The 14,581-nt window shown below is 40.3% G+C and overlaps 1 protein-coding gene across 2 annotated transcripts; it reads left to right on the top strand.

The window, feature by feature from the left end:
* The first annotated feature begins 3,119 nt into the window (after positions 1–3,119).
* On the top strand, positions 3,120–14,356 carry LOC115129016 (alpha-2,8-sialyltransferase 8F-like). Of its 2 annotated transcripts, XM_029659160.2 has the most exons (9): positions 3,120–3,405; positions 9,914–9,997; positions 10,197–10,283; positions 10,371–10,515; positions 10,606–10,718; positions 11,012–11,098; positions 12,744–12,861; positions 13,430–13,594; positions 13,663–14,356. In XM_029659160.2, the coding sequence occupies exons 1-9, from the start codon at positions 3,323–3,325 to the stop codon at positions 13,855–13,857; spliced, it is 1,077 nt and encodes a 358-aa protein (XP_029515020.1). In that variant the 5' UTR covers positions 3,120–3,322; the 3' UTR covers positions 13,858–14,356. The 2 variants fall into 2 exon arrangements, with proteins under 2 accessions (XP_029515020.1, XP_029515019.2); XM_029659159.2 differs by lacking the exon at positions 3,120–3,405 and having other exon boundaries at positions 9,922–9,997; positions 10,121–10,283.
* The last annotated feature ends 225 nt before the right edge of the window (positions 14,357–14,581 follow it).

Raw genomic sequence — 14,581 nt, 5'->3', positions numbered from 1 at the left:
ACTGATATCACCCCCCCAAAAAACGTAAGTAGTAGTTCAAAGTATTTTTACTTAGTTGCTTTACACCACTGCTGACGACACACGAACACACAAGCGTGTGTGCATTACTGTGAGGTAGTCTGCTCCCAGACAGACTAAACCACTTCTTTCCTCGCTTTGAGGACAATACAGTGCCACTGACACGGCCCGCTACCAAAACCTGCGGACTCTCCTTCACTGCAGCCGAAGTGAGTAAAACATTTAAACGTGTTAACCCTCGCAGGGCTGCAGGCCCAGACGGCAACCCCATGGCCATGCACGCCTCCAACTCAATCATCAAGTTTGCAGACAACACTACAGTGTTAGGCTTTTACAGATGCACAATCGAGAGCATCCGGTCGGGCTGTATCACTGTCTGGTACGGCAACTGCTCCACCCACAACCGTAAGGCTCTCCAGAGGGTAGTAAGGTCTGCACAACGCATCACCGGGGGCAAACTACCTGCCCTCCAGGACACCTACACCACCCAATGTCACAGGAAGGCCATAAAGATAATCAAGGACAACAACCACCCGAGCCACTGCCTGTTCACCCCGTTATCATCCAGAAGGCGAGGTCAGTACAGGTGCATCAAAGCAGGGACCGAGAGACTGAAAAACAGCTTCTATCTCAAGGCCGTCAGACTGTTGAACAGCCACCACTAACATTGAGTGGCTGCTGCCAACATACAGAATCAACTCCAGCCACTTTAATAATAGAAAAATGTATGTAAAAAATGTATCACTAGCCACTTTAAACAATGCCACTTAATATAATGTTTACATACCCTACATTACTCATCTCATATGTATATGAGTACTCTATACCATCTACTGTATCTTGCCATTTTTATGTAATACATGTATCACTAGCCACTTTAAACGATGGCACTATATGTTTACATACCCTACATTACTCATCTCATATGGATATACTGTACTCGATACCATCTACTGCATCTTGCCTATGCCGTTCTGTACCATCACTCATTCATATATCTTTATGTATATATTCTTCATCCATTTACACTTGTGTGTATACGGTAGTTGTTGTGAAATGTTGGGGTTAGATTACTCGTTATTACTGCATTGTCGGAACTAGAAGTACAAGCATTTCGCTACACTCGCATCAACATCTGCTAACCACGTGTATGTGACAAATAACATTTGATTTTATTTAGTAACAGCTGAGCATTGGTATTGTGATTTATCTTGATTTGTTCTGAATTTATATGGTTACCATAGAACTAATACTGGTATGCCGAAGAACAAACGTTGCTCCACAGTGCTGCCCATCCATCCCCATGCTAATTCAAAATTGTATCAATGCAAAACTGGTCGATAAAACACAAATTAGTAGACATGAGTGTGATTGTGTGTTTCGTGATGAACAGGATACACTTGACCCTTATATTTCTGCAGTGTAGCAAATCCTAGATTGGGCTGAATAAAAACATCTGACACACACACACCAGGGTTGGGCTCACTTCAGAATTGAGTTAAGAATGCCTCAAATTCCAATTCAGTTCTTGAATTTTAATTGAAGTAGTGAACAGGATAAAGAATTTCCATTTGAATTAAAAGGAAATATAATTGAATTCAGTGAAATTCAATTAAATGCAAATGCCTAGTCCATTATATATATAAAGAAAATGCATATTGTGCATAAAACAAACATGTCATTATATACAATACATGCATATACAATATTATCAAAACAATTTATTTTCAGGACAAACTCTCAAAATGAATTGATCAAGGAAAATAAGCCTGTATGTGAATATTCTAAAGTTATTATATGTCATTAATCACATACATTTTGTTCAATACGGGGAAAATTCTCAATTTCCCAGGATACAATTGTTTAAACCCTCAAGCTGACCCTGAGGCCTCCAAAAATATACAAAACAAATGAAATATAATTGGCTATTCTAGTGCCGTGTTCACATGCGATCGGTGTTAAAGGGAGCTCTTAGTTCCCAGTTGGAAAACCCTCCAACTCGGAATTACAAGTGGGAGACTGAGAAAATGTTATTACCCAAGTTGTGACATTTTACCACTGACCTTTTACCTTTTCAACCAAAAGATGACAATAAATCCATTTTTGACAGTTACAACCATATTAGTATGGAGAATGTAGCTAGTTTGACCATATATCATTGTTAACCAAGCTAGCTTTACTATTAGCAATGTTAGCTAGCTAAAATCTTATTGAAGAATTGTTCTGATTTCAAAGGCACGTGAACACATTCATATCGAATTTACGACTACCCATTTCCCATGAGCACTTGAAGCCACCCTAAGCACAAAGGTTAAAAGAGTATATGAACATTGTTTCTCGAGAAAATATATTATTTGGTATATGGAAGTGTGACCTGTCAAATTCAATTAAATGTATGTTCTATGACAGGAATTTCTTTGAATTGCACTGAATCACAGAATATCCATTATATTGACCAGATACTCAAATGGCCACTCTAACAACGAAATTAAATGCCTTCAAAAATGCAAGGTAGTCGGGAGGAGACAAGATCAGGTGGGAGCATTCTAGCCAATGAGAGGGCAGGTATGCGCGTGAACAACGGGCACAACTCCAATATGAAGTGTTTTTTCTCAAAGTTGCCAGGATGTCAAGTCTCCTACTTATATCAGTACACTCATAACAACCAAAGCATTACGAAACTTCTGTTCGTAAGCCACATGTAGCTAATAAACCATTAATATTTTTGTTAACCAAATTTGACACTCATTGGCCTCCATACAAAAAGTCCTGGCTTGGTGAGCGAAAAAAAACTAACATCTGCCACCTGCTGGAGAAGACAGATGTTGGGCCCGGTTATCCCTCCCGCTCCGCCTCTTCCTCTTTGACCCAATTAAATTCCACTTTAACACGAGTTGAATGGAAGTCAATTCCAAAATTCAGAATTAAGCCCAACCCTGACACACACAACATCTCAATTGCATACTCCTCTCGTCCTCTCCCCCTTCTCAAAATCCATAGGAGGAGATGGTCAGAGGGGAGGGACCTCTGGCTTTCTCATCCAATGGGTTTTGTACAGGCGGCAAAGCGAGGACACGAGGAGTATGCAATTGAGATTTGGTTAGTACTATTTGGAATCCTTGGGATGTTCCTACCCTAAACCCTTACCATTTAAAATGTCAATTTCAATGGGGTAGGGACATCCCAAGGACCTTGAATAGCACAGACCATTGAGATTTTCCCACAGACACACCTGTATTCCCTTCCCTGATGGACAGATAGTGTAGTCGTCGTGCTGTCATTCAGTCTGTGACCTGTTGTAACAATGTGTTACCTGGTTCTATTCATGCTCCTCTGCTCTGGAACTCTCCTGTCTATAACGCTCATAGACTACTACCAACACCAAAGGTATGTTTGTAATACTGTGTATGTGTTTCAACCCAATAAGTCAATTTAATAATGTTGTGCGTTTGTTTTTGGACAGGCATTGTTTAATTGATCATTGACAGCCGTCCCACCAATTTGGCCTGCTAATTATGTGCAGGGGATTTAAAGGTGTGGGAGAGGCACAGGGGGAAGAGCTCAATTGCATACTTCTCGTGTCCTCTCTTCTCCATCTCAACCCATTGGAAGAGCAGGTCAGAGGGCAGGAACCTCTGGCTTACTTATCCAATGGGTTTTGAGGAAGAGACGAGGACATGAGTGCGATTAGATCTTCCCAACTAACAATTCTAGGGAGAGAACGTTTGTTAACTGTAATGGTCCCTTGAAGTTTGAGTGACCAGTTTTCCATTAGTTAGGGGACAATTCTATGTATGTTAGCAAAAACTTAATAAGAACCTATTTAGCATGTTTTGCCACTTAATGTAAAAAATAACTTACCCAGAAAGTGGTTACCATGTTCTCAGAATATCCAATATTAATGTTCTAGACACGGTGCAAGAACATTCATGTGTCTGGTTTTCTGAAGGTTAGGAGAATATTCCATCAAGGTCCCACCAAACATACACAGAACATGGTTGCCATGTTCTCAGAATATATGAGTGTGCTAGCCACGTTTCATGGGAACGTTGCAGGATAATTTCTGCGCATCAGTTGTCAATGTCACCTGATGGTCCTGAAGAAATGTTCTACCACTCTCAAATGTTTTTATGACATGTTACAGAACCCATCAAGGACCTAATTGGTGAACCACTGATCCATTCACAGCTCTTTGTCTGTTGGCAAGGTTAGGGAACACGCATAGTGTTTTCAACTTACATATTTGACATGCATGATTACACTGTGCATGTTAATTTATACAGCCATTATTATTCAGCATGACCTCACCAGGGATTTCAACTCACAACCTCATGGCTGCATTCACAGGCAGCCCAATTCTGATCTTTTTTTGTTATTTTGATCAATCAGATCTGAAAAAGAGCTGATATAATTGGGTGGGTAAGGCCCTAGGTCCATTTTGAAACGGGTCCAACTTTTTGGACCTGTGAAGATCTCCAATCTACACTGTATTGCCAAAAACCTCCATACCACTCAACAACTTCAAACAGACTCTGACCTGTCCAATGAGGCAAACTGACTAAAGGATTCAACAGTACCCAAACACTCCTCTCTCTCTCGCTCACACACACATTGTGCAGTAGTTAGAATCCATAGAGAAGCTTAGTATTTTTTTTAGATTTATTTAACTAGGCAAGTCAGTATTTGAAAATAATTTGTTCTTGACTGCCTAGGAACAGTTCAGGGGCAGAACAACAGATTTGTACCTTGTCAGCTCAGGGATTTGAACTTGCCTTCCGGTTACTAGTCCAACGCTCTAACCACTAGGCTACCCTGCCGCCCCAGTATACGCCCCAGTATACTGTGTGCTCACCCCTCCTTTGCCTCCATCACTTTCTCTGTGTTGTCTGTTGCAATCTCGCTTGTCTACCCCCCCTATCTCGTCCTGTCCTGGTAGTAAAAGTAAACAATTGTTTTAATTAGTCATTTCAGAGGCTTACTGCTGTCTCTGTTTGTCTGGTGTCTCTCCATCATGTCATCCTATTCTGTTGCTGTCTCTGTCTTGTCTGTCTCTCTCCATCATCTACTCTTCTGCTGCTGGCTGTCTCTCTTTCTTGTCTGGTTTGTCTCTTTCGCAATCTAAAACAGTCAAGGGAATGCTGGGGTAGCTTAACTTGTTTTTGGCCTGTGTCTGAGTGACCTAAATCATCTTCCCTACCAGTTGCCCCTAGCTGCTGCTGTTCTAAGTACTCTACTGTCCTGACGTTCTCATCTTTCCTCCTTCTTAGCACATCTGTAAGGTAGATGTGCAACAAGTCATTAGCTAGTGGTAAAGGGCGACTGCACTTCCTGATTTGGCCTTGCTTTAGATTTGCTTCATTAATAAATGCGACCATGACTGAATTCAAATGTGAATTGTTTTCGGGGGTGTGGTTTAATGTGGGTGTGTTCACAGGTGGGAAGAGTTAGCCAAGTTATTTCAACAATAAGTTTTAGCCGGCTGGTGTGCGACCAGAGATGGGCCATCCAAAGTCAATCTCTGGGGCTAGTTAGGGGTCGTCAATAAATTATACAATGTAAAAGAGATACTATTTTCATGCTGCACACCTTTTAGTTTTCTCATTAAATGCTTTAAATATTTGTATATGAATTTCTACAATTTTAGAGTTGGTTAGAGGTTTTTAAATCATTGAAATCTGGAGCTAATGGAATTTGAACATATTGTCCCGTAAATTGTTAAATTTACTGAAGGTCCTTAACTAATCCTAAAGGGATATCCAAAGTCAACCCAAATTTACCACATGTATTCCAATCGGTTCACGTGCAGCTGCATTTTGAATTGATGATATCTTGCTTGCTGTCAGCTGTGGATTGAAATGAGCCCAACTTCATTTATGTTGTGATGCAATCACAACCACAAGTCTCACAAAACTCAGTTTTTGACGAGACTGACCTTATGACAAATGCTCCTTTTGTAGTAAATTTTGACAGTAGAATAAATGTTCCGGACTCATGTCAATGCCACAGGCTGTTTTCTAAATGGGAAGTTGTTTTTTAGGGGCAATTGCTCTTTAAAAATACTGCTTAATGACACAAACAGGGCAAGAAACTCAGATGTCCGCATAACAGAGCAACACCACTCCAAACATGATAGATAAGGAGCTACATAGCCCCTAGGCTATATGAATATAAAGAGACATGAGCCAACACATATGACCTGTAGAATGGAATAAGACCTCAGTAATCAGATTTCCATCCAAACTTTTCTGGCTATCTTCCACCTGTCTGGCTGCCCTCCCCCTTCACTTATAATACATTATTTATTTTTCATATACATAGAGTGCACAGTGCAACAAAATGCTTACTTGCAGGTTAACCTCTCAAATTATAGTAAGTAAGTCGCCAAGTGGATCACGTTGTGTCATGTGTTGCTTCTTTGCTATGTTCTCTATGGTCTCTTATGTAGTGTTGTCTCTTTTCTTGTGATGTGTGTCTTGTCCTATATTTATTTTAAAACATTTATCTCAGGCCACCCGTCCCTGCAGGAGGCCTTTTGGTTGGCCGTAATTGTAAATAAGAATTTGTTCATAACTGACTTGCCTAGTTAAATAAAAAAAAGTGAATACAAACAAGCTGAAATAATTTCACAGATTCAATAATGAGCTGTGTTTATTTCTTTATGTTAGTTACATAGCCAAAACAATAATGAAATGAGCAAGTTTACCTGTAGAATGGAATGGGTTATAAGCCCTCTCTGAGTAATTTCATTTAGTCAGTTCTACCACCTCAGCATTGCGCATTTCTAAACATGGTTAAATATCAAGTTGTAGTAAAGTTCAGTTTCCTTCCACAGGGGGGCACTGTCAGTCAGAAGATACATCATCTCTAGCCAGACAGTAACTACTGAAGTGGCTAGCCAGCCAATCTAGCTACAGAAACAAAACACATCAAATACACTTTTCTTAATATCATATCATTTTCATAACATCCTTAGCTTGCCCACTCACTACATATACTGCTTAATAGCTCTGACTGATAACCAATAGCTTAAGGATGCCGAGAGCTAATGCTAGCTTAGCTTATTAGCATTAGCCAACCCTTATACTGAGGGAGATGAGCTAGATGGCTGCCACCAACCCTCCGCTAACATGTGACTAACGCTTCCGCTGCATTTAGATATTATTTTTGTTCTGCCTACTCCACCTCATTCATTGTTGCCTGCTCATTGCTCAACCTGCTAGCTCTTTTTTGCCTTTCTTTTGGAAGAAGTAACAATTATCCATATTTGCTCTGTGATATACTGCAGACCCTGACTGAAATTAGGGAGTGAACGTTATTTGTAATAAGGGTTGCATGGAGAAAATCTGACCTCTTTGAAATGAAACTGGATGCTATCCATTGGAGCTATGCGATTGGTTGTCTCAAACTGGGATTTAGCGAAGGGTCAATTGAGTACTTTTTCCACCACTGTACTTGAGTACATTTAAAACCAGATACTTCTCAACTTTCTGTAAAGTAGTATTTTAATAGGTGACTTTCAGTTGAGTCATTTTCTAGGAAGGTATCTTTTACATTTACTCAAGTATGACAATTTAGTACTTTTTCCACCAATGTTCCCATGAAACGTGTCTAGGACAATATCTTATTCTGAGGTCATTTCTGTTTGACATTAAGGGAATGATCTTTTGGAAACAGTCCTTGCACATCACTGGTATATTCCTATGAAAACCTTAGGAAATGACCTAATGACTCTTAAGTGAACGTTCTCTAAAGCTATGGGAACATTTGTTGTTTGCTGGGTTCCCATGGTTCAGTTTTTAGGCAAGGATATGATGTCTGGAGGGTTTGCATCTTTTATACCTCTCCATTTTACTTTTATCCTTGTTTTAGACATTTGAACTCTACCTGTTTTGAAGTCTGTATTTATTATATTTATAGAAAATAAAATTCATATTTCGGGGTAAATGCTGTTCCAGTCATATTTTAAATATTTTTTTAAATGTGAGAAGCATCAACCAGCTTCATTACCGTGGGTGATTCGCAAAATGCATACTACTGTACATTGAGCACGGGAGGGTTGGAGTATTAGTCCAAATCAGAGTATGAGAAACGGAGAGCGGAGGGGACTTCTCGAATGCGTACACCATTTGTACATATTTGAAGCATGCATCGATGCAAGCTTCAACGTAAAAGTACGCAAAGAAATATGACACAACCAACTACTTAAATTACTCAAAATTTCTTTAAATCAATGGCGGCCATTATTTGAGCTGAAGCGAGAGAAAATACACTCAGAATTAAATGTTGACTACAATATTTTATCTTGAAACATGAATAAATACATGCTGTGTTCATTTTTGGCATGTTTACCTGCCTACTGTACGTATCATAGATCGCAAGCCCATAATAAGTAAATAGGGATAACTGGCTAGCTACTAGTATTGTTAGCTAGCCAGATTGCCACGAAGTACTGTTAGCTAGCTACCTACAAATAATGTACATCTATCTTGTATGTTAGTTTTAAGTAATTTTTGCCTGTTAAACTCTGGTTAGCTTCATTATTACAATTCACATATAACTAGCTGATAATTATGAAGTTAAACTTGCTTTGTGTATAGCTTGTTTCTTCTCTATTGCCATTGTTTTCCTGGCTGGAAGATGGTTAAGTCTATAGTAAGTTAATAGGGCTAGCTACCCACAAAATGTATATCTACCTTGCATAACATTTAGTTTTAGGTCATTCATGCCTGTTTAACTAGCTGGCTGGCTAGATTATTACAATTCACATATCTAGCTGATAATTATGAAGTAAAACATTTGCATTTTGTATATATTGTTTAATCTATTGTTGCCATTGTCTTGACTGGAAGAAGGTTCAGTGAATGGGGAGGTGAGGTACTCGGCGCACGGTAGTATGCATATTCAGAAACACCCTGTGTCTAATGGCAAGATTAAAGAGTGATTTTAGATAAGTGATCAACACAATGCTTAGTATATTTGGAGTGTCTGTAAAACACATCCTTCTGTTTCACATGTTCTGTTTGTGACACTCAAAGTACGGGTGTATGGTCACTAGACTTGAAGCTGAATTTTATAGATTAATCTTATATTGTTGATAGGATTGATGCCAGACTGGATGTACAAAGACAGAGGACACAGATTATTCACTGTTAGATTGTATTGATGACCTTCTGGAAAGCAGATGACAAAGTCATTACCTTTTTTATTTGGGTTTCATGCAAGCCTCTCTGGCTGGTGTTTACAGAACATTTGTTGCTGTCCGATTGGACTATAAAGGCACTAATAATTCAAATACAATACAGATGTTGGTGCTATAACAAGCAATTGGAAATGCTGACTTTAAAGGTCAAACCCCTCACTCCGTTTGACCCAAAGTCATGAAATTCGGTACGTAAATCTTTCTCCTCACAAGGAACAAATTTGCGTCAGACACACAAGGTCTGCCTTGATAGATTTTCCGCCGTTTTTAATTTTGTGAAAACACAAAACATTACTCATCTGGCACCGAATGACCGATCTGCATGAAACTTGATGTGGCATCTATGGACAAAGGTCTCTCAATGCAATATTTTCCAGACTAGTAACTAAAACAACATGGCCGCTATTGACCAAAAAACAATTACATGGGCAAGGTCTGGCACATAAATGCATATAAATCCACCCCAGATATTAATACTGTAACAAATTTGGTACACATTTTGCAAACACTGTCAACTCAACATATACAAGAACATTCATGGTGCTATAATGGGCTTTACATTTTTTTTTACTATCAGTATAGTTTAATTTTATTTTGCCCAAAGAAGGTGGTGCTGCATCATTTGTGGGGGATGACAGGTTGTTTTTGATTGGCTTTACCAACAACTGTTCTCCTCTGTTCGCTTGCATGTTGCAGAGATGGGTTCCTGGACTCTGTTCAGAAGGGGTTGCAGTGTAGGAGACTGAGAAAGAGACTGGTGACCATGAGTACTATAAAAAAGTAGGTGGCGTTTTGAATTTGAATGATTAGCTGACACCATGCTGTCACCTAATCTTCCTGGGGTCAGTGAGTGAAAGCTTGTTATTCCTATGTTTCATGATCATTCTATATGTACTAGTATAGATCAGATCAACATGACAATCCAACTTCCAGCCTGATCCAACAAGTTCTCCTCCGTGTGTGTGTGTGTGTGTGTCAGAGTGGACATTGACCTGTTCTCTCAGGATGTGAGAGAGCTGATGGACTGTCCTTGGAGACTCAACCTCACACACAGAGAACTATACAGGTGAGACACACACACACACACACTTTGCTCAGTCTTGTGATCTTCTGCAACAAACGTTCTGTCCTGTTGTTGCCCCCCCTCCCCCAGGACAGAGTTGTGGTCATGCTGTAATGCGTCTGATAGGCTGATGGTGACCAGACAGAACACCAATCTGAACCAGAGTCTGTCCTACGAGATACACAGGTGGAAGAAGAGAAAGGTGGATCAAGCACTATGGGAGATGCTGCCTCAGGTGTGTGTGCATGTGTGTGCGCAAGTCTTCAGTTCTCAGACAGTTAGTCATCACACGAGCGTGGTTTACCAGCATTGTGTATGTGTATAGACCGTACCCTGGAGTAAAGGTTCGTTGAGTCGTTGTGCCGTGGTGGGAAGTGGAGGAATCCTGCAGAACAGCAGCTGTGGAGCGGAAATAGACAATGCTGACTATGTCATCAGGTATCAGCAACAACATAATCAATCATGCAAACATAGATCAATCAATATGTTATTGGTAGTTAACTATTGTAATGTAGTGCTGTTGTGTAGTGTATAATGTTGATGTTATGTGTTTGAATGTTGATTTATATTATCGAAACTGGCACCTCTTTCTGAGTATATCATCTTTGTTCAGTTAATTATTTTTTTCAGTTAATTGTTATGTCGTGAATGTTGATTTAATATTGTGTGAATGTTATTCATAATCGTGTGTGACCGCCGTTTCTAATTTGTGGTGTTTTTGTTGTTGACAGGTTTAACCTGGCTCCTATCAACAAGAGTTGTGACGTGGGAGTGAAAACAGACCTCGTAACAGCCAACCCTAGCCAGATCATTAAAGGGTACATACACTACCAACAGGGTTGATAGTAGTACATGTAATCAGTTACATTACCAGCTAAAATATTGTAATCCGATTACAGATACATTAGCTGATTACTTCTTGTGTTTGGATGTTTGTGAGAAAAAAATACATTATGACAACTTCCTGTTTTCTCAATGACATTCAATTCGGCATTGAAAAAAAACTGCAAGTTTAAGTTTGTTTCACTTGAGCGAGTCTGACCACAAGTCAGAGACCACTCTGAATACACACCAAATGCATTTGATTGACCCTTTTTGTCTTCTAATGCCTCTCAAGTCATATAAAACAATCGGAAAGATAGGGGTCAAAATGATTGTTTACAGTACTCCAGCAACCCCCCTTGTGAGGATAATGACATTCCTCTATAGACCATTTCTCCATACAGAATCTTTCCAGATCCTTAATATCCTTTGTCTGCTCTTCAAATCAAACCACCGGTTTTAAATGGGGTTCAAGTGCGGAGACTGAGATGGCCATTTTGTGGTCAATTAATAATTTCTCTCTGAATTTGAATGTTGTAGTTAGAAACATAATTAAAATGTGTACGCGACCAATAAATGTTTATTTGGAATTAAATTGAAATATACCTGACAAGTGTGAGTGGTTTAGGTTAATTTCCCATCCTTTCGTGGGCTCTGCCTGTCGAGCAGTAGAAGGGCACATTTGCCAATGTACTATCTATCAGCTGATAATGTTTACTTTGCACGCTACCGGTAGAAATGTTGTACAGTTGGCTAAACATAGTGGTGGTAGTAGTAGACTTAATGTACTTTTTTCTCCAACCAACGTAGGCCTACCTAGCAAAGTTAGCTATCTCCTTTTCAACATTTTAAGTGTTTAATCACAATTGCTGCTGACAGACATGATAGACTACATTGATTGATGGACCATGTCAAATTGGCTAGCTAGCTAATAACAGATCACCTCAATATGGATAGTTAACAAGCCACATTTCAGGGGATAAACTAGATGGCTGTACTTGTTATGCCATCTATAGTGGTGATGACAGTAGTCCGACTGACAACTTTACCAGGAATAGGACTTGCCAATGTCATGCTCTTTCCAAAAGCCTAATATCTGATGAAGCAAGCTAAATGACATGTTGTTTGCTTAGCTAGCAAGCTACATGCCAAATGGATAGGCTACCCTCACATATCTGAAAATACATGATCAATTGATGTTTACTGATCATAAAAAGCATGCAGTTACTTGCTGTATAACTCTGATAGTTCTGATTATTTCATATTTAGCGCTATGATGATATTAAAACCAAATACAGTGTAGTTAAAAAATATATTTAACAATCCCTTATAAATGGCACGTAGTTATCAATGGTTTTAGCGGAGCTGGGGTCTCCTTGCCCCCCCAGCAGCCAAATCGAACACTCAGCACCATATTGCAACATTTTATTGATAACAACCTATATATTGTCAATATACACAATCAATATACATTATCAATACTCACCTGTCTCTGCCTCACACCTGTCCAACATGATTTCACAAACTCAAATAAATTCTTGACGTCAAGTCGATTCTAGACATTTGTCCAACTGCCACTAACATCGACCTGCCTCCTGTCTGCTAACTCCTCTCCTCACCTGTCTCCTCCCCTGTCCTCAGGTACACTGACCTCCAGCAGAACCCTGGACACCTGGCAGAAGTCCTGTCATTCTATGGTCACGCCCATCTGCTTCTTCCCGCCTTCTCGTCTGCCTCTGGGACAGCCCCCTGCTTCAAGGTGCGCTGCTACTATGAAATGAATACAACTACGACTGGAAGGGATTTTTTTCCCCCGTAGCAGGTTGGGAGAATTAGGTTAAGGTTAGGAAAAGGTTTATGGTTAGAGAAAATGTGTTCCTAACCTGCTACGAAAAGTCATTTCTGGTCGAAGCTGCATCAGTGCCATGTTTTTAGTCCCAGACAGTGGAGGCTGGTGGGGTTAGCTGTAGGAGGACAGACTCATTATTCATTTGTAAGGAATACATGGAACGAAGTCAAACGTGGTTTCCATATGTTTGATACCGTTCCACTTATGCCATTCCAGCCATTACAATGAGCCCATCCTCCTATAGCCCTTCCCACCGGTCCCAGATTAGACTAGGTAAAGCCCTGATAACTGGCACGGGGCTGGGCCTATTTTTTTTCATCAATAAGTAGTCCACGGGCTGGGCTTGGTAGCATTTTTAAGAATGACAAAATTGATAACACACATTTTGATCCTGGGGGAGAGGAGGGCTGGGGAAGGAAGGGGTCTGGGGGAGGAGTGTAAATAGTGATGTCATTAATCAGTCTTTGTTCCGTACCAGGTGTACCATGCCCTCCGTAAGGCACGCCCCCAACAAGAAGTGGTGTTCTTCCACCCAGACTACCTGTTTGAGCTGGGCAGGTTCTGGCGTCACCGCGGGCAGCGAGCCCGACGGCTCTCTACTGGTCTGATGCTGGCCAGCACTGCTTTGGAGATCTGTGAACAGGTGTGTGTGTGTATTTTGTTTGTTGTGTGTGTTCGTCTTCGTGTGTGATTTTTATCTCTTTCTTTCAGGTTCATCTGTACGGCTTCTGGCCCTTCCCTCTGGATCTATCCCACAATTCTTTGCCCCATCATTACTATGACAACGTGGGTCCGAACCGCAAAATGCACGCAATGCCTGAAGAGTTCCTGCTGTTACTACAACTCCACAGCCAGGGGGCGCTACGGCTACATGTTGGACCCTGTACACTGACCCCTACACCCTAACCTATACAACCTTAGTTACTACAATTCCACAACCAGGGGGCGCTACAGCTACATCCCTGTTGATAGCCCCTTGTGCAGGGATAGGCAACAGAAGGCTACCACACTAACTTGTATTCACACCCTGATTCCTCAGTCTCTGTGGTGAGACAATACTGTGAACACGATTTGAGATTGAATTTGGACCACAACTTAATAGAGCTAACAGTTTAGAACACAACCTAATTCCGTGTTACCCAAACTTGTTTTTGCCCTGGCACTACACAGCTGATTTAAAAATAACCAACTCATCATCAAGCTTTGATTATTTTAATCAGCTGTGCACCTCATGAGATACCCAAGACTGAGTTTGGGAAACACTGACTTAACTGTTTTAGAACTAAAAAGACCAAATAGTTTGGAACCTGACCTAAATCATGACTGGTCAATTAATGTTGTTCCTTTACCAGTTTGTTTTGTGTTTCCAGGTAAATGTCAGAATAAAGAGATGAAGAGCGAGTGACTAGGTGTTTTTTTTTTTTTTTTTGGTGGGTCCAACATGGCACTCTATTCATTACACAGTGCACTATATCAAAAAGGTGCCATTTGGGACTGAATCTTAGGGTGCGTTCGTTTACAAACGCGGAACACCCTTTGAATATGACCGGTGTCACTAAACATCTGCCAAAAAAAAATACTCAATTCAATTGTTGCCAGCAGCACAGGTACAGTCACCAATGCTCTGGAT

Source organism: Oncorhynchus nerka, linkage group LG4, assembly GCF_034236695.1.
Source record: "Oncorhynchus nerka isolate Pitt River linkage group LG4, Oner_Uvic_2.0, whole genome shotgun sequence".
In the NCBI taxonomy this organism is placed as follows: Eukaryota; Metazoa; Chordata; class Actinopteri; order Salmoniformes; family Salmonidae; genus Oncorhynchus; species Oncorhynchus nerka.
The sequence above is the reverse complement of the archived record's forward strand: the minus strand, read 5'-3'. Positions and strand labels throughout refer to the sequence as shown.

Excerpts from the sequence above, each read along its gene's own strand:
- LOC115129016 (XM_029659160.2), top strand. The coding sequence starts at position 3,323 with ATGTGTTACCTGGTTCTATTCATGCTCCTCTGCTCTGGAACTCTCCTG. Across the intron at positions 10,516-10,605 it reads TATGGGAGATGCTGCCTCAG|ACCGTACCCTGGAGTAAAGG; the intron begins GTGTGTGTGCAT and ends GTATGTGTATAG. Across the intron at positions 11,099-12,743 it reads CCTAGCCAGATCATTAAAGG|GTACACTGACCTCCAGCAGA; the intron begins GTACATACACTA and ends CCCTGTCCTCAG.